The sequence below is a fragment of the Chamaea fasciata genome, unplaced genomic scaffold (assembly GCF_029207755.1).
Source record: "Chamaea fasciata isolate MVZ Bird 193981 ecotype frontalis unplaced genomic scaffold, bChaFas1.0.hap1 SCAF_7, whole genome shotgun sequence".
Lineage (NCBI taxonomy): Eukaryota > Metazoa > Chordata > Aves > Passeriformes > Sylviidae > Chamaea > Chamaea fasciata.
The window spans coordinates 9,462,205-9,487,095 of record NW_027094092.1 but is presented as its reverse complement, the minus strand read 5'-3'; the positions used below and the strand labels follow the sequence as shown (position 1 = coordinate 9,487,095).

Below are 24,891 nucleotides of genomic sequence, written 5' to 3'. Positions count from 1 at the left end.
ATGGGCTCTTGGTATGATACTTGGTGAGGTAAAAATGAGTGTGCTGTGCTTTTAGCTTTGTTAACAGTTTGCTTTATTCAGTGTTCTGGTTTAGAACCTGAGCTTCAAAGCTTGCTGAGGTTAAAGGGTGTCTTTCAGGGACCCTGTGAGTTTCAGTACTGTCCTCATTTATAAGTGTATTTGTCTCCTTGACTGTCATGGATACTTGTGTGCATCATAAAACCCCTACTGCTTTGTGATTTATGCGCTGGTAGCCAGATAGTGATAGTAGCTCACAAGTGGTACAGAGATGCTGAAATACCTTTGGAGAGTCAGATATTTGTTTGAAAAGTGGCATTTGATCCATGTACCTCTCAGCTCTATATGAAGATGTTTAAAGTCCTGAATTCACTTTAATGCATAGAAGTTGTGCACATTGATTTTTATAAGAAAAGTCTGTATATGTAAATGATATTCACCTCAGCACTTCAGAGGAGGAATTCTTTTGACCTAGACACCACCTTAAGTTCTGCAGAATATGGCAAAAATTATCATCTTCACCAAAGCCTGTGACAAGTACACTGTGTGTGTGCTTCTGCTACCTGTAGATTATGTACAAGTTTTAGGGGCAATGCCAGGGCCAGGAGCCACATGCTGTTGAGCTCAGCTTTACCTAAAAGAAAAAGGTTGTTGTGTGGTTTAGTGCTGTGAGCCAGCTGAGCACCACACAGCTGCTCCCTCTACAGTGGGGTGGGGAAGGGATTTGGGAGGGTGAAAGTGCAGGGGAGGGGGTGGAAGGTGTATTGAAAAATAAAGACAGTTTAACAGGTAAAGAAGAGCAAAGTAAAGAATTAAGTTATATCCCCCATCAACTGGCAGGTGTTTAGCTGTTTTCCTGGAAGAATCAGGACTTTGTCTCACATCATGGTTACTTGGGAAGACAAGTGCCCTAACTCCAAACATCCCCATCCCCTTTCTGCGTTCCCCCAGCTTGTATTGCTAAATGTGGTGTGATGTGGCAGGGGGTGTCCCTCGCGCCAGCTGGGCTTTGCTGTCCTGGCTGTGTCCCTGTTGGGATGCAAAATCCCTCTGGGCCCCATCCGCACAGGCCCAGGAGTGCTCAGAGATGTGAGGGCTGAATTAAAACCTTCAGAGAAACTAAAATACATAAATCCACATGACATGAGGCAGAAATGCAGGTTTAGTTTTAAATAAGTAGAGTGCCTTAAACGAATAGAAGCCTGTATTAGTTAGTAAGAGAAGCCCTAAAGCCTAGTTTAAAGTTCAAGTAGCATTGCCTTTTCCAAAGTTAACTAAGTTCTGGTCATAACAAGAACAATGTAGCATTGCCAAGTATTCCTAGATAGAACAACATAGAATAGAATTTGTGTAAGAAATTACGTTACTTTTGCACCTCAACTTTAGGTTTAGGGCAGGTCCAATGAAGCAATACTGACCTTGTGTTTCTACCTGATGGGTTAAAAATAGAATAAAATGCACTGCTTTGAGAATAATAGCTCGCTCATGGAACACAGATCATGGATGCTGTTGTTGCTGCTGCTACAGTTGCTATTGATAAGGTGCTGCTTCATCTCCTTGGGACTTAGGGACTTTATGTTAGAAGGCTTTCTGTACACTGGGACAGACTGTAACAACTTAGCTTCTATGAGACTGATTTTAGCAATGCAGTAAAGGATTTCTACTTGTACAACTACCCAGCTTTTGGTCTTCGTTGAAGATGCGCCACAATCTCGACATGTCCCCTCGTCCCCTTCCAGGCTCTGGTGTGCCCCCAGCCCCATCACTGGTGGGGCCGTGTCCTGGGGTGTCTTTGTGATGCTTGTATCCCCAGTTGTCTGTTCTGTTTATGCTGGATATTCAGTTCTGCACCTTTAAGACTGGTTCTGAGAGTGAAGGTGGGGAAGAAAGAAGCGCAGGGTTTGTTTTGAGAAGGTGCACTCACTCCTACACATTCTGCTCCTGGACTGTGTTGGTCTGCAGTACAAACAGACAGCGGGACAGAGATCTCTTTTGCTTTTAGTTAGTTTTAGCTGGCTGAGGTAGAGAAGCTCCCTAGAATGTTTTTTCCTTTTTCCTGGAACTGTTCAAACCTGCTCTGGACCCAAAACCCAGCAGAGCACTGGGAGCTCATACCAGCAGCCCACCGGGGCCCAGGATGGCATTTTCCTGCGCTGGAGGGACTGATGAGAGACTGAGAGAGCCAAGCTTCACCCACAGCAAGGACTTCTCTCAATTTTGCCATCTCTCTTCAGAACGGCAAGAGGTTTTGTTGTTTCATATTGTTCATTTCTTGTGTTTGTGGGCACTTTGTTTGTTAAATAAATAGTTTTTTCCACTTTTCTCCAAGGAGATTTTTTCCCAGACCGATTGGGGAAGGGGCTGCTTGAGTTTGCTATTCTGGAGGGACACCATTTGGAGGTTTTCTCCCAAATTTGCCCTAAGCCAGGACAGGCAGTGTGAGGAGCAGAAGAGGCGCTGACACTGTGCAAGCACTGCTGACCATCAGCTAGAACACGGGTGCCATACCCACACTGCTCTGGTCACAAATCCAACACGTGGCACACTACCAGCTGCTTTGAGGAAAATGAGGTCTAGCCAAAAGCAGTAGTTGCCAAACTGAGAAATATGATAACTATTTGGGTGTCAAACCAACTGTCTTGACACTAAAAGCCCTCCTCTGGATACATCATGCGTGAGATACAGTTGACCTCATAGTTTGGCATATTTTTTTTCCTCTATAACTCTTGACAATCCTAAGCAAATGGCCAAATTTCTGTTTCTGCTTAGAGTCTGACTCAGTCTGTTTTCTGGGTTTTTCACACTTTAAGAAGTGCTGTTTTTGTTTTATGAAGATGGGTAAACATTGCAGTCTTGTAGACAGGCTGTTAGGGCTTAGACACTCTTTACACTGTTGTTGTCAGGAACCATTTGTATCTGTTTTGTCATTTGCAAGTAAAGTTCATAATATTGACCTTGCTCACAAAGGTGTTGGAATCTACCCCAGGTTCTCCAGATGAAAGCTGCCATAGAGGCAACTCTGACAGATGCCTTTCTGCCCTTCATGAAGCCACTGTGGTGTCACATAATGGGTCCAGTCCTCTACTTTGGGTTGACAATAAAGATTTGTTTTAGTTTAGTGCTTAAGAAATTCTGATAAAATTCGTGAATAAGTTTGTAGGAAACTGAAGAGCTTCATATGTTTCGTAACAAAAGCCCCACACAGGCAGATATCCCTGTGAATTCACCCTTACTCAGTTGATGTGGGGAGAATAAACCCCCAAACCTGACAGTGAAATGTGCTCTTGTGATCATCTTCACTTGCATTTTTCTGGTTTCCTTCTGTTTGTTAGTTTGAATTTTTCTTGAATGAAAAAAAAGAGATTTTTTTTTAAAAGGACTTTATTTAGATGAATTTTTATTTTTGAATTTAGATTTGTATTTGGAATAATTAAAATGAAAAACAGAGTATATTAACTTTGTCTCTGTGATTATACAGGAAAATCAATGAAATCATTTGAGTGGCAGACCTTGAAGAGAATGTAAACTGAGCATGCACTCTTGAGCCTTTTACCTAACATATGCTGTTACTGGACACCTATTATTTTTTTTTCTCCCAAAGCTGAACAATGACTTGATTAAATGGTTGGCAGTTACTACTGTATATTCAAAATTTAATAAGAAAAGGCTTCCCTCATACCCCAGGATTTTAATCTAAATTGCTTTCCTCTGTTAAGTGATTGTGAACTCCTCCTATACTATGGCAGAGGAGATAGCACCAAAAAAATCAAAATTTCCCTCAGGAAGTTTATTTTTCTGAAACAAAACACTGGAAACTGAATGAATAATTCAGTTAAAGTTGCTCCAGAACTGAATACATGTCAAATAATGCATCCTATCTGTACACACTATCAAGAAAATCCAATCACATTGGTATTGACACATTTTCATTGGGAAGCATTTAGAAAATGGGTTGAGAGAGAAATATGTAAAGATACCTTAGTATTTATTTTTAAAATCAATTCTTAACCTCTTTGGAAGAACAGATACGAGGACAAATGCCAATACTGCATCTTTAAAGCTGGGAACGGATATAATCAATCAGTTTCCTTATGCAGGTGGGTTCAGAGAATGTTGGACAAACTTTTTGAAGCAGCTGATGATTTTTATGCATTGGGCTCTGTTAGGAGGCCTCATTTGCAGTTTCAGAGGTGTACTGTGTTTTTGCAGGCTCAGCTGGAGATGATAGCAAGGGTCAAAGGTGGCCAACACCTCTGCAAATTAGATTAGGAAAAGGATTGATGCAAAACACAGGGAACTTCCTTCTCTCCTCTGACTTTCTTTACAGAAGTTGAGACTGCTCTTTCAAAGACTGCTATGAACAGAACTTTTCTTTACCCTTCAGTATATTTAAAGGATCTGAAGATCCGGATGGATGTATACAGGGTAATGAATGGTTCCAAGAGAGTGTAATTTTTGAGTATCAGGCTTTGAATTGCAAAAATCTGTTTTGATGATTCACCCTGATGTCAGGAAGGGCTCCTGTGCAGCTGTTGGAGGCGCCCTTAGAGAGTGATTCATTTACTGTAAGATGAATTACACCCTAGAAACACTTATGTCTCTTCATTAAATAACTGAGTCTAGAGAACTAGCTCCACTGTAGGTGTGAACTTTTGAGACATTTAAAATTGGGAGTGCTGAATTCAACACCTGTTCTTTACATGGAAATTTAGAGCTTCCCTCTGAGGAGGGACCCCAAACAAAGGAACCCCTGGGCTTTTATACCCTCACAGTCTAAACCTCTGTTTCAAGCGTGATTAATGCAGTTCAGGGCTATGTGTATTTAAAAATTTCACAGAATATTCTGAGTTGGAAGGGATCTGCAAGGACCAGATTCCAGCTCTTAAGTGAATGGCCCATGGCAGGATCAAGCCCTCAACTTTGGTGTTGTTCAGCACCATGCTCTGACCAACTGAGCTAATCTCAGGGTTTTCATATCCAACCTGCAAATAGAAGGCATGTTCCTCTTCTAGTAACCTACTCATATTGTAGGCACAGAAGGATTTGAAAATGTCATGATTTAGTGTGCTGCTTTGTAGTGACTGTTGAGTTGCAGACTGTTTTATGGTTGAGAATTTTAGGCAGTGGCACCTCCTGATCAGTCCATGTTGACTGATGTATCCTAATGTGAGCAGATGTGAAGTTTATTTTCATGTTCTGCTAAATCTTTCAGCAATTTCAAAAATGCGTCTGGCATGGCAAATGATGTATGTGTGACATAGAGCTGCATCTCCACAGAAGTGGAAACACTCTTTAAGTGTTAACTTTGGCTTATAGAAGTTGTGTGTAAGAAATTATCTTCACTGCAAGAGACAATTCTGTGTCATGTTTTTTCCAGAGGGAGTGTGACCCAGTGTGTGAGGCAGTTATGCCCAGTCCAAAGTCTTAGATCTTGGGCAGAGTCTTTGTGATTTTGGTTAATCTGTATTTCAGCCTGCACATGTATAGAATGAAGGTATTTCCCTTTTTCACCATCCTACATTAGACAAATACCATTATACCATTGTATATTTACACATTACAAAGAGCTAAAAATGATTTATATTGAATATGTGGAGGGGAGCTGTCTCCTTTGTCCAACAGATGTTGATTTCTAGAGAAATTCTTCCTCTATTCAGAGCAAGATGTATGTGTGTGTGTGTATTAGGATGCAAATACTTTAGATATGCTTCCTTTCAGGAATCCACTGATTATTTTATAAATTTTCTATTTTCTGCATATTGTCTTCATTACAGCAGAAATGCCTGTTTGAAATGTGTCCTTGAGAGAGGTGATTCTGATGACTGCACAAGAATACTTAATAAATCAAAGCGTGCAGATAGGGTAGAGATACAGGTACAAACCACAAGAATATAATGGGTATTTGCTGATTAACAAGTGTGTTAGCAGGTGCATTTCTTACTATATTTTGCTAAATGGATCAGTGGTTACTGGATGTATTCTGAGCATGAACATTTCAAGACAGTAGGATTGGTTCATTGTTCTATTACCCTGGTTTTATGGCTTAACTTCTTTGAAATATGTTGGCATAAAGTAGGGGCAAGTCGAGCCTTTCTCTTGGAAAGTGAATGCAGCAATCATAAATCTGAACGCCCGAAGTATGTAGTAGAGCTTCCATTAACCTGTAAACCTAGGCCTCCTCGTGTTGGAGGGGATATTCAGTCTGCAACAGTTTTAGTGACCACAGTTCCCCTGAGTCCTCTTTCTGAGCATTCCTTTTCTTGTGAAAGTGTATTGTGCATTTCTCTGTGTTGGTATCAAAGCCAAATATGTTGGAAACTGGTCTCCAAGGAGGTCCAGACCAGCACTTCATAAGCTGAAGTGTATAATTTAGCTATTCAGATGCCAAATACAGAGTATTGGTCACACGGGTATAAAGCCATAGAAAGTGACACACCTCAGCCCAGAAAGTCAAGTAAGGGAAAGTGAGTGATGTGGAAGCCTAATGTGGGTGCTTTGTTTGGGGTTTCTTGGCTTTGATTTGTTTTATTTTTTTTTTTACCTGATGTACTTTTTCACTTTTTCGTTTCCCAAGAATATAGAGGGACATAAGGGAGTAGCAATATGTGGTGTGTATACTTGCCAGGCCTTTTTTTTTGTGATGATGTTTAACAGTATGCAAAAATAAAGTAAATTGACATAGTTTGTAAATCAAATTGTGTCAACCAAAACATCTTTTGCCATAAAAAAGTAATCCAGGACTGATCAACATCTCATGCCCTCTCTTGACTACTAAGCCTGTTACTTCATAGGCAGATCTAAGGAAAACAAACCAGCCTCGTTGACATATGTGGAATAAGGCACAAACTGGCCTCAATGAGCCCCTTAATTTAAGGTAAATACCTGCTTCAGAAATATAGTTTGAATTAGAGTAGAACAGTAGAGGAATATGGGGAATCTTGAGCTTTTGTGTCTTAAGGATGGCGCTTTGTGAATAGACTGGAAGGAAGGTGGCTGCAGCCCTGTCCACATAGGTTGAAAGAGTGTTAAAACATCAGAAAAGACAAGATAAGCCATGTTAGTGTGTCTCTGATTTGTATTCCTTATTTGCTATTGTTGAAATGTCATATAACAATGTCAAGTTTTGGTTTTTTTTAAATATATGATTGCAGATAGATACTGTAGAGTTCTTTTATCAACTTTAACTAGGCCAGGTGAATAAAAATCAAATATTCTTCAATAAGTAGTGCTTTTGAGCCTGGTCAGAACTGGGATTTTATATATTAGGAGAAATGGAGTTCTTTATTGAATATCGACTGGTCTTTTCAGGAAATGAGAAATTTTCCAGCAAGGGCATTAGTAACTGAAATCATGAATAAAACTATGCTGCATATACAAAGATAAATTCCTCAAATGATAGAGCAGTTCAGTGCACATGCTCTCAAGGAGCTCATGCTCAAGGACCACGTCAATTCTTTGTTTCTCATTCAGTATTTTGCCACAGCTTTGCATTTGTGTAGTTCAATTTTGCATGAGGTATGACAGAAGGCCTCTGCTTACACTTTAAATTATTGATAGAGACGGTGCATGCAAAAATCCTGTAATTCTCAAAACCTGATTTAAAAGAATATCATGTTGTTTTGCTGTTTGGACAGGTAAAACAGCTCAGCATGGTAATTTTATAGGTAGACCTAATTAAATAGGAGAGAGAGAAATTTCCTAGAGCTCTGAATGTATCATGTGCATGAAATGTGATGAGTTAGGGCTGATGATAATTATAATAAACTTTAGCAATGAAATTATGAGTATTACAAGAAGTTTTCTGACTCCTGCACTCACATTCTTAAGCTGTAATTTTCATGTAATTATTTTGTTCTTAGGTTGGAGATTTTTCTTCTTGTTTCTTTAAAAAAAAAAAAAAGTGTGTCAGCCTTTAGTTTTATATATTGCTTCTATTTCATCTTGACAAATAGTTTACTCTTTTTTTTGATAAGCAAAAGTGGGTGGGGTACAGGACTCTGTACTTTGACTTAACTTTATAGATATTTCTAGAAGTTCTTTAATGCTGGGATGTTATTCTAGGCCTCTCCAAATAAATGAATGTTCCAATAGTGTGATATGGTGGATTTGACCCTGGCTGGACACCAGGTGCCCAACAAAGCCACTCCCATCACTCCCTTCCTCAACTGGACAAGGGAAAAAAGAAGATAATGAAAGGCTTGTGGATCTAGGTAGGGGCAGGGAGAGATCCCTTACCTGTTACAGTTCAGGGCAAAACAGACTACTTGGGGAAATTAGTTTAAGTTGTTAACAGTTAAATCAGAGTAAGGTAATGAGAAGTAAAACCAAATACCTTCCACCCACCATTTTCTTCCTGTGCTTGTTTCACTCCTGATGTTTCTCTGCCTCATCCCCACAGGTGGCACAGAGGGGGATGAGGAATGGGAAACACCAGCCTCCCCACGGAATCTCTGCTCCTGTGCTGGAGCATTTTCTCCCCCTCCTGCACTGACCCGGGTGCCTGCAGGGCTGTTTCTCTCATGTGTTCTCAGTCCTCTCCCTAGATGGAATTGCTGTTGCTCAGTAACTTTTCCCCCTTCTCAGATACATTATTCCAAAGGTGCTGCCACCATCCGTGAAGGGCTCAGCCTTGGCCAGTGCTGGATCCGTCCTGGAGCTGGCTGGCACTGGCTCTGCTGGACATGGGGGATGTTTCTCACAGAAGCCACCCTGCTGCCTAACCCTTGCAATACAAACCCAATACCCATGGCAACTTACAACGTGAAAAATCACTGATTACACTTAGGGAGCCTCTGGTAGAAACATGTGGAGTGTAATTGTGGAGATAAGTTCAGTTGATGGACTTCTGTTTTCCTTCTATGTTCGTTTTTCATGTTTGTTTTGAAGCCATAGCTTTAAAGAAAGAAATAACTTGGCCACAGATAATTTCACCTCTTTAAGCTAGGGGTCTTGGCAGACTCAGAGTCGCTTCTCTTGGCTTTCACACTGCTGTGATTACACAGCCATGCATACACCCTGTAAACTGGACAGTAATAGAAATATATTTCATCATCTCCTCCATAATCCTTGTTAAGCATGATGTTTTTGTTATGAAGCAGGAAGTTCATGGCTCCCTCTGATGTGACATGGCAATATGAGAATACAGGGTCAGTAACTCTGGCCTTGAATTTTTCATGTTCTGAAATGATGATATCATTGTAGCTGTCTGTGTTCCTGGAAAAGTTGTTATGAAAACTTCATTACAGCTTTCCTAAAAAGAAACAAACAAAACCCCAAGCAAAACCTTTTTAGAATTCCGAATACTTCATTAATTTAAAAATTGTGTTGCAGCAATTTTTCATGAGTTAATTTTAGAAATTTGGTATGCAGGTTGCTGCAGTCATGTGCAAGTTTATGCAGTACGTAAAGGTTGCTTATGGACCTCATACCACTTGCTGTCACTGGTAGATACCAGGCATATATAAAGAGGTCCCATTCTGTGCCAGACCTGTGCTGGTGACAGACACAAGGTGGATGTGCAGTAGAGGCACCACACGTGAGCACCCAGCCTTAGGAAATCCGATTATAAGGGGAGGAAGGTCCACGTGTGACCATGAATGGCACAAATGTAGAGGAGAAAAAAAAAAATGGAGTAGAGTGGCATAAAGTTCTTTTGTGAAGTCTATTTAAAATTCTGGCCAGTCTGAAAGCCCTAGGAGTTGTTGGATTTGCTTGGATTTTGTGTGTGATTGCACATTTTCTCTAGGGTAGATTTTGAAAGACATCCCTAGACTAAGATGGTCCTGTTTTATTTTTTTCCCTACTGTGGTGGGTTCTGGCATTGTATTGCTTTAGTCAAGTGTGGCATGGCTGCACAAAGAGAGTTTCAATGTTACGGAATCTTCATATATTTGTGCTTTTAATTTTTTAAATTTTATTTTAAAGTTGTAATATACTTTCTTCACCCTGACCAGTGATAAATACTGTGTTTAATAAAATTTTTTTAGCGGTTTTATTTTTGGTTCTGTTTTCCATCTCTTATTGTTACCTGATTTTGCCAAGGAAGTTTTCAGAGGAAAGAGAAAATTCAAGTAAATGCAACGTCTTCCCTCTGCAGGATTTATGAACGTGTCATTGATCCCCCAGAAACAAATCTGACACCTGAAAGCAATTTATGGCTCGGACAGAGAGACAGGAAACATGGTTTCTTTAAGGTAAGCGGATATGAAATGGCATGTGGAGAAGGAAAGTAATAAATAGTCAACAAAATACTTCCAATCACTTGTCTTAGACTCATGAAATATGATATGCATGAAATTTGGTAGGAACTGCGGACAGTTTGTAAACAGCTTGTCTACAAGGTAAAACTTTCTGGTATTTATTCCAGTTTTGGATAACAAGCCACAGCACGAGTGTTTATCTGTGAAAGGAGTCTGCAGAGCAGCAACAGGCCAATCTGCCTATCCTCAGTCTGGGCATGGATTTGTTGCCAAGGTGATTTACCACCCACCCGGTTTCCATGTGAAGCTGTCACTTCCTAAGACAATTTTACAAGTTGCCTCTTTTCTGAGGATATCTCCTCAAAGTCCCCAGATTTCCAACAAGCTAGGACAATCATGAGGAAGTTATTTCAGCATAGTAGCTGGCAATTTTAATTGTGAAGCTAAGGTAAAAGCCAACTTCTGACTTAAATGATAGTCTGAGGGTTGCTCTGAACCTGCAGTGCATTTCATCCTCCAGCAGCTGAGCTGTCGCTGTGAAGTGAAATTGATAATATTATTTTATTCTACAGCTGTTGGTTTTTTACCTCAGCTGCTTCCCACTATTCCACAGATGGTAAACATATGTTTATAGCTGCAGAGGAAAAGGAAGAAGTTATATTGGAGTTGCCTGCCTTAAATTCTTATTTTATGCAGGCAGTCAGAGCCTCAGAACTCTGGGATATAATATGTTTGTAAATTAATATTTCTACGTGTTAACACTTTGGAAACAGCAGGGTAGCTAATGATATGCTAATGAACTGACAATTTTTATTGATCATAATGAAAGCCAACAAGTGTCTTACTTTGCTTTATGTGTGCTTGAATATTTTACTAACTTTCTTCAGGGCAGAAATATAATTGGTTGTGTTTTTTTTAATCCTGCTTGAGTTTCAGAAGTCTTACTTTTTTTACATTACTCATTGCAAAAACTTGGGATTTTGCCAGTTTGTAAAGAGTACGCATCTCTTTCCATATATTTTTATGCTCAGCAGGATTTTCCTTTCTTTTTCAGAGCAATTTGTTTCACTGTTTTAGCATATAAAAAAATAGATATATTTTCCTTAATGTAAACAGAGATCTGCAGGGAAATAAGAGCATTAAAAAAGAATTAGCATTTTTCTATGTGTGTTGGAGCCATGAAAATGCGTGTAAGGAAAACCAAGTTTGTTGCGTGAATGATCTTTTTCCTTAGACCTTTTGTTAATGACATTGTTACTGTTCATTTTTTTATCCCATTGCTCTTTCCAGTAGACTGTACCTATGATCTTCACCTTTTGTGACTCCAGTTCTCGACTCCATCCTGCCACAGTGGGGAGGGTTAGAGGAAGGGGGATGGAGAGAGAACAGCCTGGGGTTTGGGGGAGTCTGGGTGGGGAGACTGAACTGGGGAGTACCATTCCTGAACCAGGACAGGCTTAACTGGTGGCCAGTGAAGGGTGGAAATAACAACAGAGCCAAAACGGGTTGATAACTTGTTTGCTTGAAGCATCTGTGGTATTAGGTGTGGAGTGCTGGCCACAGCTTTGTTGCCTGGCTTGTTCATGTGAGTGTGGTGCCTAACCCTGTATTTGTGCCCTAAAGTGACCCTTACAATGGTCTTTTTCGGTGCAGGGAGAGGGACCTGGATTACTTTGCTGCTGATCTGTGTGATATCTGCTTGTGACTTGATGACATCAAGGGCAATGAGGGTTATTTTGGATGTGTGTTCAGTGTGGTTCTCCTGCCCTTACCTAGGATTCTTTGGTGGGGGGGTCCATTATTGACATGATAATAATCATATCTAGTCTTTGGGTTAAAGGGGGGAGGGGATGATTTTCCACAGCTTTTCACCCCCTTTTCCTACTTCAGGCCTGTTAAAATGGCTTTTGAGAATTTTTGATTTTGTTTGGAAGTTAAGGAAAGCATGTTCCTGTTGCTGTGTCTGCTATGTTTTCTCAGTATGGTCTACAGTACCATGTTTAGAGTCAGGACAGAGATTTCTGGGAGGGTCATTCAGAGATCTGCCCTGAGGGGGAATAATCATGAGTGTCATGGAACGAAGGAGAAAATGGGCTGGTGTTTAGAGAAATTCTCTGCTCCCTTTGGTAGTTCACCCCTGAACAGCTACAGGGCTCTGCTAGAGTGACAGTATTTGCAACAAGAATGCTGTTGGCGACTCCAGAGAGGTGCAACTCAAGCCAAGGCAAACCCCTCCATGGAATTGTCTCTGCTCAAGGGCCAGGGTCCACTTGGTGGGTAATGGAGAGAGACAGGGATACACGATCTGTGCCTCAAGGGGGTTTGATTTTTGGATAAACACAGTCTGTGCTGTTGAACTGTATTTATAATATTGGTTGCTGTCAATATTGGTTGCTGTGTGTGATCACTGCCGTGGACAGTCAGTGTGCACTGCTCCAGACACAGCAATGGTGAGCTCCTGGTGCAGCAGTCAGCCAGCAGTACAGCAGCCCTCGTGTTCTGGGAGACATCTAGGGTGGAAAGAACCCACAGCCATAGACTAAATGAACTCAACAGACATCTTGGAGGGCTGGCCATTGATTATGGAAATGATAGCTGTGATTGAGTATGTTTATATGTCTATATCTATATAGTTGAAAGGTTTAGGATCTGGGTGGGACATAAGTGGTATGGAATAAGGGGTGGATAAATTAAGGCTATTGTGGTTTATGAATGGTACTCCCCAGTTCAGTACCCTCCACCAAGACTCTCTCAAATCACACCTTGCTCCCTCTCACTCCTCCTTTCCTTCCCCCTTCCCACTGTGGTGTAATGGAGTTGAGAATTAGAGGCACAAAAGGTGAAGATGATGGATGTAGATGAGAACAATTTACTGGAAAGAATGCTGAGATAAGAAAATGAACAGTAACAGCAACAGTATTATTAATAAAAGATACAGGAAAAGAAATGATTTACACATTCCTGCTAATAGATGGTACCAGATGGCTCCCTCCTCCACGTTTTCTTGACCATAAGGAACTCCTCCTCCATGGAAGAGAGTCCCTTCCCCTGCCTCCTACAGTGGTGTGAGTGCTGCAGAATAATCACCATGTCCCAGCCATGCTCTCTTTGGGCTACTGCAAAAATTAATCCTGTGCTGGACAGAGCCAGGACAGCCACGCAAACTCGGGGTTTGTTTCAGGGTTAAGGAATACCATCATCATCAGGTTAGGAACCTTAAGAAAATGCAACTGAAGGGAGAAAAAGATTGATGCCAGATATCTATGGAACACTCTCTAGGATGGGTCTGATTGCTGTCAGGATCAGAATTATTTGCAAAATTTGTTTTATTACTGAGGAGAACCCTTCCCCCTAAGGGTCCCTCCAAAGAGCTAGTGCAGAAATGAGCTTATTAATACCTTGGTGAGAAAGTGATTTATGTTGCAAGACAGTAGTTTTCATAACCACCGGAGCAGGCTCTATTGATCCTGATTGTGTCTGGGGATTGTATATTAGGTGCTTGAGAAGCATATTGGTATTTTTATTGCACAGTATCATGTATATAATTTATATAGTCATAGAACTCTGTAATAATTTTGGACTGGGAGTTGTATGGACTAAGGTTGTCTTAGTTTGGAAAGACAGGTGTCTGCCAGGGAAAAGCCAGAGCTTCCCTTGGAATGGACAATGCAACCCCCCCTCCCTCCAAATTATTATAATTCGGAAATTAAGGAGTTGTCAGGGAAAGATATGGGAATAGAAATAACAGTTCTTTACTAGGAATAATAAAAATGCAGTAATACAAAAAAGCAAACAAACCAAAAAAGAAAAAAACCCTGACAGAGTCAGAACACGACCTGACACCCTCTTGGTCAGGGTGTTGGTAGCAGTTCCAATTAAGTCCTCCTGGAGTGACAGATCTGGTTCTGTTGGAGAAGAGATGATCCTGTAGAAGTGTGTAGGCTCTTTCTGGAGGTCCAGTGGTGGTGAGATGGATTCGGTCTTCCTCTGGGAATCCAATGGAAAACAGACTGTCCTGGTGTTCTGAATCTCAGGTTTTATCCAGGTAGGAATGCTGGGCTCCTCCCCCTAGGTGGAGCATCTCCCCATGGGATGATGTAATTGTTTCAGTCATGCAGTGAGCCTCGATGGCCCATTAACAGCAGATATCCCCTGAAGGGAGAATGAGTCATGGAAGAGATGAAGAGCACTGCCCCACCTGGTTTTATCAGCTGGCCCATTGACAAAAGGCACCTGCCCCCTCCCCCCTGGAGTTATGAGATAAAGAAAAACAGCTTTTCAAACAGTTTCAAGAGATGGGAATAGAATACATCTTGCATTGCAACCCAAGACAAAGGTGACACTCAGTGTAGTGCTGTGGGCAGGTGTTCAGGTGCCTGGCATGGCTGTCCTGACTGGAGCAGCAGGGTGCTGATGGAGTGCAAACCTGGGCTTTTGGCATGGCTTTGCCAAGGCATAGGGCTTTCAGGCATGTCTGCTGTAGAGCCTTTCCCAGCCCTCGCCAGTGTAACTTGCACAGCTGTGTGGATCAGAAAGAAGGTTTAAAGAGGATGAAAGGCAATGGAGGAAATGAAAATGCAGAAGTGGAGAGTTCATGGAATAGATGAGCCTTTTCACAGAATGTGGGAGGACTGTTCTATTTAGTAGATATCTGAGAAGTGCAATAAAGTGGGCTTTTTTGCATTATGTTCTCATGGGATTGGCTCGATATTTAGTGCTGCAGACCTGAATTTCATCGTGTAGCTGGTAATCTGCCTGCGCCAGATGAAGGCTCTTCAAGCTAGCGAGTCCTGATTCTGAGCAGAAGCTTTGATTGCCGTTAGCCAAATGTTTTTATTGATAACATAAAGGTGATGTCTGCTTGGGAAGGGAAAAACTAGAAAGATTTTGACATTGCACTGTTAAGGACAAATCCAAACTCTTGGCAGCCTAGACTTAATGCTGAAGCAGGAATAATTAGAGTTTCTTCATATTTGTTACAATAATTGTGGCTGTAATAAGTGTTTTCCTACAATGAAGTCTTTCTATTAAAAAAATACATCAGCAAAATTTCTGCCCTTGGAAAGTTTTTCTATGTTTGATCATAATAATTCATTTTCAGATGGTTTATAGACCTAGAAGTCATCTATGTTAGTGAACTGAAGTTCATACTCATATGTTATTACATAGTAATATTCTTTCATGTAGCCAGAAATTAGGACACATAAAAAAGTTGTGTTTCCTCTTCAGGCTATGTCTAAATGCGCATTTTTCCAAAAGACAATTGAGCAATGTGACTCTGATGCAACAAACACCACATCTGAAGATGCACCTAAAGAAAAAAGAAAAAGCTGAAGAAAAAAAAATCACTTCTCTCTGGATGGTGTCTTGCTAGCTAGGCAATATGGTCTGGTGGAAGTTTGTAGTCTCTTTTTACTCTTGGTTGAGCTTTTCACTGCAGAGGCTTAAGTGTTGAAGTATGTTTTTATGTCTCACCTTCTAATTTCTCACTGATGACTGCTGATGAAAAATATGTAAAATGGCTTTCAGGATGTTCCATTTCCAGTGACAGTACTGCTTCTTGTTACTTATGGTTTCATTATTCTCCTAGGTGGAAAGGTTAATAAATGTGTATACTTCTGCAAGAAAGACAGGGTGATCTGATTATCTCTGTTAATATTTTCAGTTAATATTTGATCATGAGACAGTAAGCAGGAAACAGTGCTTGCTGATTACATTCTACTATTTTAACAGACGAGCATGTAAATGTTACTTGCCTTGCCAGGCTTTAAGGACTATTTGAGGCCTCTGTCTATGGGTGGAATGTGTGTGCCTATGAGCAAGTGATGATGTCCTTGGTCTGCAAAATTCATTCTGTTGCAATTTAACTGAAAATTAAAGCACAGTCTGGCAAATCAGTAATTAAATTAGATAATAACTGCTGGCATGATAAATTTCTTCTCAGATTAAGTGTGTCTGTGAGGAGATAGAGCTGTGTCACAGCATCTGATTAACAGTCAAAGGAAGTGCAAATATGAGCACTAGAAGTCCCTTGATTTCCCTTGCTTCTCTCCCTTAGTGGTCACGACATTATTAAAGCCAGTGGATCCTGTGGAGTAAGTACATTGCCCAGTCAAAGATGCAGCAAATGCTTTGTCCTGAGCTTAAAAAAACAGACACAAGTTCCAGCATTTTCTGGACTGTCAGAAGTGCCTGGGGTTCTTCAGGGCCGAGGTGTACAGGGACACACTGGGCATCTGCAACTTCCATGGGGGGTATCTTTGCAGGGCAGGGGCTCCACACTGGGCACTGGACCTTTGGGTCCTGCCTCCCTGCTGTTGTGCCCTGTTTGGTTTGTGTTGGTTTCTTATCTTCTTGTCTTCCTGTTAGAGCTGGGATTAATACATGGGAGTCACAGTTTTCGTGTTCGGACGCAGCGTTTATTAATTCTTATCTATAGTACAGTCTCACGAACCGTGAGCTCTAACCTGCAAGGTAGAAAATGGAGGTGCCTCTCACTCTTTCCAAGGTTAAGTTTAAATTACCCAATAATGAGATGACACCTATATTATTTATACTTTTGACCCACTAATTGACCACCCAAGGTCTGCAATGTGGACCTTTTTCACCCAATTTAAAAAAAACACCCAAAACCAAGAAGAAGAAGGTGAAGAAGGACTCAGACAGAGCCTTAAATCCTCCATATTGCTCCATATATATTACTATATACTAAACCCACAAATTCTAAGTTTTTCACCCTGTGAGATCACACAATACTATTCAAATTACACACTCACAACCCCAGTGCTAGCACTCAATTTCGGAAGCCTGTTCCAAGGCCTCAGGTCAAATGTAATGCTTGCTTGAGGGTCAGTGCCTTTTAGCACAGAAGGCCTGAAATTTTCAGCCTCCACGGTTTCAACAGGTTTGGGAGCCCTAAACAGCCTGCACTGCCCTTCTGCCAATCCTGCACAGGGCATCTCCCTGGCTGCCTGGGCTGCAGAGAGCATTTAATTCTGATTAATTCTGACTGACGTCACGATTACCCCAACTGCCTGTTGAGATACAGGGCTAGGAGGCTTAATGAAACCAAGCAATGGAAGTGTAAACTTGTTACTTACATCTGGCACTGGGTACTTGTCTTTTCAGTGTTTGATTTCACAGTCTTAACTTGGCTAAAAAAATAAAGGATTTTACTGTGTTTTCTTTTTGTCTTTTGGAAAAGTGTGTCATCGACTTGAGCAATGGATATTATTTCCCTGCTTTTTTCACCAGCCTCACCCCATTTAAAGATGCTTAAGCTGCTTATATTTGGTGATTACAAAAGAGAAAGCAGTATTATTGCTGTAATATCCAAACACACAGAGAGGAGGGGTTGTTATATTTTGTTCATCTTCAGTTATTTTCCTCATAAGTAGAGCGAGCTGGTAATTTTTTTTTCTGTCCACTGAAGAAATGACTTGTGAAAGAGCTGGTACAGATTGAATTGAATGTTTGTAATCTGTATTACCAGTTTTCTTTTCTTTTACAAAGGGTGTTATTCAAGATGTGAAAGTCATCTTTATACCTAATGGATATATAACACAGTGCCCTAATCTGAATCGCAGTAAGTAGCAATCTTTTTATTCTCTCTGTTTTAGGTTTTTCATACAGATTGTTTCTTTGCTTTAAAAATAATACTTTTAGACTTGTTATTTTTGCATGTGCTGACTTCCAGAAGGCAAAAAGTCTTTACAAACAGATTGCATTTTATGTTCTCATCAATCGAGGATGATAGATTGTTGTTTATTTATGGGTTATTGTATCTTTCCTTCTTTCCTCTTTCTTTTCAATCTTTCTCTATTGAGCATGCCCAACCTGCAGTGATTTCTTAAGTCTGGTGCAAGGAATCATGGATTTGCAAGAACTCTTGGCGAAAATGACTGCAAAAGTAGGTACCTAAGCTTCTTTTTAGTTGCCCATTTCCTTCCTTTCCTTCCCTAAGACAAAGATGAAAGTATTTATTCTATATGCCATTCCTTCTACCATGAAAATTATTCTGAATTTTCATAGTAGAGCCAATTTTTTCCTTCCTGCTTGCAGTTGTCTTAAGGATATAGCTCCATGGTTGTTCCTTGAGCTTAATGATGTTTTTGGTGTCTGCTTTATTATTTGTAAGACAAAATACCCAGTTTGATTTTTTTGTAAGAAGCCTTAGCTTGATTTCCCTCTTCATGCTGAGGGATAAATGCAGAAAAAAAAGACTGAAATCCCTCAAGAATTTCCTCACCATCTGATGCTGTCAGAGGGGGGATGTTTTCTTGTGGAAAGCCCTGTGAAGTCTTCAGGACTGGTGTAGTCTCATTCCTGGGAACTGAAATGAGGCCCCAAACTGAAAATGCCTGGGAACCTGCTGACTGTGCTGACCTTGACAGCACCTTTGATCAATGGTTCTTATCAGTGTAAAGTTAATTCAGCTCCAAGTGATGTGGTGTGTGCTTGGGTTTGTATGGTGTTTTTTTTTTTTTTTTTCCTTTCTTCTTTCCCCTCCACCCCCACTTTGGATCATGAATAGGATGAATAGGAATCTGTAAATGTTGGGGATTTTTTTTGGTTTGTTTGGAATTTTGGAAATTTTCTTTAGGTTCTGCTCCTGCAATACATAGGCAGCCTCAGTGTTAAACCAAGGCCCTTCAGTAACTCTGTGCTGAAGTTTTTGAATAGGAAACTGTGTTTTAGAGGTGACCAAACCCCTGATCTGTGTTAAAGGAGAATTAACACAATTTTGAGGTTAATGTTGATGAACCATCTGGTTTGCAGTAGAGGGCAGTTAATTGTCTCTCTTAAAACAGCACTTACATGTCAATTACTTAGATTTAAGTGCAGATGCAACCAACCTGTAGATGCCCTTACTCTCAGTCTAGTTACTGTAGGAATTTCCAAAATAGGATTTTCATAGCAGTACTGCTTGTGTAAAAAAATTACACTTTTTAATGCATTGCCTTCAAATGCTCTTTCCCTTCCCGGTAGGAAAGGGGAAACTTTTTTGTAGAGTGCGCGCGTTATCCTGGCAATCCTCTTACTCAGCTGACATGCTTTGGACAAGCTGGATCCGAGTGCAAAATGGGAAGCTTTTATTTCAGTTTTCTCCTTCTTCTGTGGAAGAGAGGCAATTATTTTGAGCCCTGCTGGTAGTATGAGCAAGTTCCAATTATGCAGTGTACTAAGTAACTTGCTTTCTCTGATGTTAATTATATTTTTGCTTGCTAGTACTTTATGAGGAGAAGCAAATAACACAGTATTTGTACTGCAAAGACTCTGCACTTCCATAAAGTGGTGCTGGCATAATCCTTCATTGCAAATTCCTTTTCTGTTAAGGCAGTCCACTGACTGTTTCGTTGCAGCTGTTTCCTGTTGTCCAGGCAAAATGCATGGAGCAGGAAAGGAAATTAACTTGGTAGACAAATGCAAGCTAAAAATGTGGGTCTGGAGGGAAGCATTAAGGTTTGTATCCGCCTTTTAAGTCCTACCTACAAAAGCCACGAATTACTAATGTAGATACAAGTGTGTTTTGTGGGGTTGATGCATGTCCAGGCTTTGAAGGGCTGTGCAGCTGCCTGCAGGGATCCTGTTTGGCCTGGCAGGTGGTCAGAGGATGGCTTCCTGATGTACAGGAGCAAGCATCCCTGGCTCGTGAGCCTGCACTAAGAGATGCAGAGCATGAGCAAGATGTTTTGAAAATATGATTTGGTGTCTAGCTGTTGCTTTTAGGCTCCACTGTATCCAGGATTTCAGCTTCTCACTCAGTCTGTGTTTGGTTGCAGCTGTATCACAGCATTGAATAGATGAGCAAGTGTTGTTTGCAGTGAATGTGTATGTGCAGTTTGTATAAATTGAAATTATGGAGACTCAGAGCGGGGCTTGCCTGGGAAGGAAACATCCAGCTACTGGTTTTGGGCTCTGATAATTTTAGTAGCTGTGCAAGTTATGCAGAATGAAAGCAGGAAAGGGAAGTTCCCCGCTGCTTGGGCTGCACCTGTGCTGAGTCTGGGGGACTCAGGGTGGGACACAGGGCCTTTGTGGGAGGTCCTGCAGAGCATTGGCTGTGGCAGATTGTCACAGTGCTGTGACAGGAGCATTTGGTCATGGCTTATAGCAAGCTAACCACTCTTACCTCCTCTTCCTACCTTTTTTTTTGGTGAAGATACAGCTTTTGATGACTAATAAATGATAGCTTTTAAAACTTATTTTATTCTTGTCGTAATTTGAATTAATTCTGAATCTTTCCAGTAGATATGTTCAACTGATATAATCTTATGTCCTTAAATAGAGGCACACTATATGTGAGGGTGTTAGAATCTGGCTAAAATGTCATTTGCTGCAGGAGAGAAGGATTGTGTTACATTGCAGCATTCCTCACTGCTGGGCTAGAGTACTGTTAGTTCCTCTTTAAATATAATGGCTAAAATAATTCTTGTGGCTTTAACAATCTACTGAAATCAGTCTGGGCATCTCCTGTGCTTCTTTGAGTGGAATATTACTTCTTTTGGTAAATTATGAGCCTCCACTAGGGTTTGCTTTGTATTCAGATGTGTTTGTTACATGGAGACTTCCAGCACAGAAATTTCCACTGAATCTTTCCTTGCTGGAAGTCAAAAAGGTTCAAGCTTGACTTTGATTAAAATCAAGAAAAATCAAGCACTTGAGTTCATTTATGGACTAGGCAATCTGGTTTATTTACATCATGGGTTTATACAGCTAGGAATACTTTCATGAATCACAGAATTTTCCATGTAAATTTTAATGGTTTTATTTGTGGGTTGTTTTTTTTTTTCCACTAAAGATTAAACCTGTATTCCTATTGTAGCAGCAAGGAATGTTCAGAGCTAGCCACAAGCCCAGGGTTTATTCCAGGAGCATGGTTTCTCCATTGATCATAGTGTGGGATGACCATGTAATAACTCCAGCAAAATCTGAGGAATAAGGTTAAGTCTGTACCTGCTGATTTCCTGGTTCAGTGTTTTGAAGGTTATAGTCAAAGTTGGTTTGGCTAAAAGTAAGTCTGCTGGTTTTTGCTTTTTTGAATCATGTGTTGGAATTGCAGAAATCTCATCAAGTTACTTTCATTTATAGTTAAATTATGCAGAAACAAGACTGAGTCAGTTGGAAGACTGTCATTGTGAGAAGACTTGTCAAGTAAATGGATTGATCTACAGAGACAAAGACTCATGGGTTGAAGATGATCACTGCAGGAATTGCACATGCAAAGTAAGAATTTCCAAAGAGTTTCAAGGATAGGATCTAATGAAAATGTGAAAATGGCCTTTGAATACATAATGTTCACTCTGAGAATTACTGTGTTTTTAGTATGCATCTAGTGGCAGCATGGACAATAGAGAGAGAAATGGTAAAATAGATAAAATTTAGAGATTGCTTATTTGTGAGCTTCATACATAAAATCTGCTTTCCCTTGACAATGCTTTCTTATTTGTTCTAATTATAGCTGTGAGGACTTTGTGATTTTGGGGTGAAGGAGTGGTATTGTCTGTGTTTGGTTTGGAGTTGTTTTCACTGCAGTAGCTTTTTCAAAAAAGAGGCATTATCTTAATATTATTCATAGATGCTTAGTTGCATCTTGCATGGTAACAACTTGCAGATTCATTTTCAGCATTTATCAGACTGAAAAATACAAGGGACAGAAAGAGAATTAGTATGTAAAACTTGTGTCTTTGAAATTATTTGATAAATATCTGAAGGGAGCCTTTGTTTGCTCAGGAAAATAGTAGCCTGATCATTAAAAAGATGGTTGGAACAGCGTACAGAAAGTAGGGCTTATGTTCTTGACTTATGTTTTCCAGTTAATGTATTTTGCCCTGCGAATGGGGGGTAAAACCAGTAATATGTGTGAAAATACTGAAAGCAGTTGACCTTCAGCTGCACCTTGGTTCATTTTTTAGCTGGGTGGGATTAAATCTGTTACTGAAGGACAGGTTTGTAATCCAGAATGGTATTTTTCACTTACTTAAGCAGTTCTCAGTGTTTTGTATAAAACACTCACAAATTGCAGCAGCTGAGTTTTGTCTCAAACCCCTTTGCCCAGAGTGGAGCTGTGGAATGCCGCAGGATGTCCTGCCCCCCTCTGGAATGCCCTCCTGATGCTCTCCCCGTGCACGTGGAAAGTCAGTGCTGCAAGGTGTGCAGGGGTGAGTACACCACACAGACCTCACCTATTTCAGCATAGTTAAACTTGTCCTTCCAGCAGGCACGTTTTTGTAGTGGTTTTCAGAGGTCCTGGTAATTCTGGTTGCGTGAGTCATAGTGGCAAACGTGGTTTAAGAAGAAAATAAATAATTGCTGAGAAATGAACGAGCATTGCAAATTTGTGAGGTACTATTTTTACCTGCTGTTAGTGTAAAATTATTCATCCTGTTGGAGGCTGAGAAGATTGACTTGGCTGTAGTTTGTATCTCCTCTTGATGTTGAGGAGCATCAAGCCTATGGTCTGAACTCTCTTTTGTGATGAGTAACTAATCAAGCTGTTGTCTTTTCGCCTATCTTATATCAAGTTAAAAGGCTGTTCTTTAAAATAAGCATGACAGAATATCAGACCCTGGCTTAATATCACTGCATGGAGCTTTTGTTTGCTGTAATTAATCACAAAATAAATTAATGAGAAGAAAGGAAAGCTAAGTAAATTTTGTGATTTGTGTTATCATCAGCTTTCAGTTCCTTTTTCTGGGAATGAAAGCTGTTCAGTAAAGTTCATGGAAGGAATATTCAATATTCGTTACTTTAATGTAGTACAAAGAACAAAGACAATTTATGTATGAAAATTTTAGCTGTATACTAATGCCAGTTGTACCTTAAGAAGCACAAATTCTCTTTCCCTGATCTGTTCTGGAAGATGAGTAAACATCATGCATGAGCTTTTCAATAATCTATTTGGACAGGAGTGTTGAATTATTTTAGGATTTATTAGGAAAATAATAGCACTTTATTAGCATTCTGTCACCCTTCTTCAGTCATTGAATTCATTAGTTTTGTGCACAAATATCCTTTAGCTGTGATCTTGCACTTGCTCTTGTTTCTCATGTAATCTCATTTCTCTCAGCTGTATGTCAGCGTGAATATTCTGCATACTAAAAGATGTTCATGAACAGAGTACTTGGGTGGTAAAGTGGCCATGTTGGCCTGGTTTGGTTTTTTTTTTTTGCCTCAAAATATTTTTATTTTTAACTTGGAAAGTCTAGGAAGTTCTTTCATGAAACTGGATGTATGCACAAGAGTCAAAATCTGACACATAGAAATTGTAAGGCACAAAATTGTGGATTCAGCCTATACCCTCATGAGTAAACTGTTCCTTTTATTTGTAATGGGAAGATGAACAATCATACTTCCCTTTTGTCAGTGATTGGCACAAACTTGACTCCTTATTCTGACAAGAACTCAGCATGTCAGTCAATGGGAAGAGACGTATGGAAGTTGATTGAAATTGATTGTAAATGCCAGCTCCTTGACAAAATGATGTGCTAGGACCACAGTTAGTCACCTCTAGGTAGATAGTAGTAATTGCAGAGGTTTTCCAAGGAGCTACACTGCAGGTATTATTTTCTCTGTGCTTTTTCTATTTAGCTCTGATAGAACCATCAGTTGTAATTTGCTGTCTCCAGGGATTATTGAATGGCTGAGTTATTGAACACTTTCCCATCTTAGCTAAGGGTTAATGAACAAAGCTCTGTATGTCTGATATGTTAAGGGGTTTAGGCAGTTTTGATCCCTGCCACCTTGTGTTAGCATTTCAAATAATACTTGGCAAAAGACTGTAATTTTGTTTTAAATATAGTTTTTCTGAATCGTACATTAACTTGCATTCCAGTGTGTCCATTCTTTTGTTAAAAGCAGTCATGTCAGGAGAAGACAGAAAGAAAGAGGAAATGTCCCTATTCAAATTCTCCTAAAAATAGTTACTGGGATTCCTAATTTAAATGAAGCTTCCTCATCTGAAGTTTTCTTCAGAAGTGAGATCACAACAAGTCAGGCAAAAAAACTAGGGCAGCTTTTGAAAAACAAAGAAAACTAGAATACCGAAAGGAAGATTGTTTTTAAACTGCTTTAGTGATGATGAAAACTGAGTTATCCTGAAAATCATAATTTTTTTTTTTTTTTTAAGAAATGAGCATTTTTGCAAAGAGTCATTAGAAGCAAATTTATGTCTGAAGGGTCATGGAGATTGATCTAGCAGTCTCTTTTGCTTAAAATTTGGGAATCAATCAGGCTACTACAGGTGCTGCTGTGGAACTGTTGGCATCACCTGTAAGGGGAACACACTTGCACCTGTGTTTCCCTTACCTGGGCACTCAGGAGGGAAATTTAGGTAAAACAGTCCTAGATTCATTGTGTCTTTTGAGAACAGACTTATCTGAACACTTGCACTGTGCACGTGGCTTGACTCTGCAAAACTTTAAAACACTGTTCAATGGCAACGTAGGATTCACACCTTTTAGCTTTCCTTTCAGGGCCATGGGTCAGATTTCTACTGGCCAAGTACAGAAAGAGCTGAAATGTCACAGCAGAAAGTTATTTTATCAGTGCTCAGCATTGATCTGGTTTGTGATGCAGGGCGGTTTTATAGTGGATGCTTGATTTGTGTGAGATCGTAACAGTCCAGCTGTTCTCTTTAATTGACGGACTTACTGTCCTTCTCTGGAATTGGAAT

At 40.2% G+C, this 24,891-nt stretch overlaps 1 protein-coding gene across 8 annotated transcripts in view; it reads left to right on the top strand.

Annotated features, from left to right (window-relative positions):
- NELL1 (neural EGFL like 1) overlaps window positions 1–24,891 on the top strand; it is a 305,479-nt gene that overhangs the window by 52,723 nt on the left and 227,865 nt on the right. For all 8 annotated transcript variants that reach the window (XM_066187494.1, XM_066187495.1, XM_066187497.1 and 5 more), the window contains 5 exons: window positions 10,115–10,211; window positions 17,730–17,802; window positions 18,044–18,126; window positions 21,309–21,443; window positions 22,276–22,378. In XM_066187494.1, the coding sequence (XP_066043591.1) occupies window positions 10,115–10,211; window positions 17,730–17,802; window positions 18,044–18,126; window positions 21,309–21,443; window positions 22,276–22,378 (491 nt within the window). The remainder of the gene's footprint in view (window positions 1–10,114; window positions 10,212–17,729; window positions 17,803–18,043; window positions 18,127–21,308; window positions 21,444–22,275; window positions 22,379–24,891) is intronic.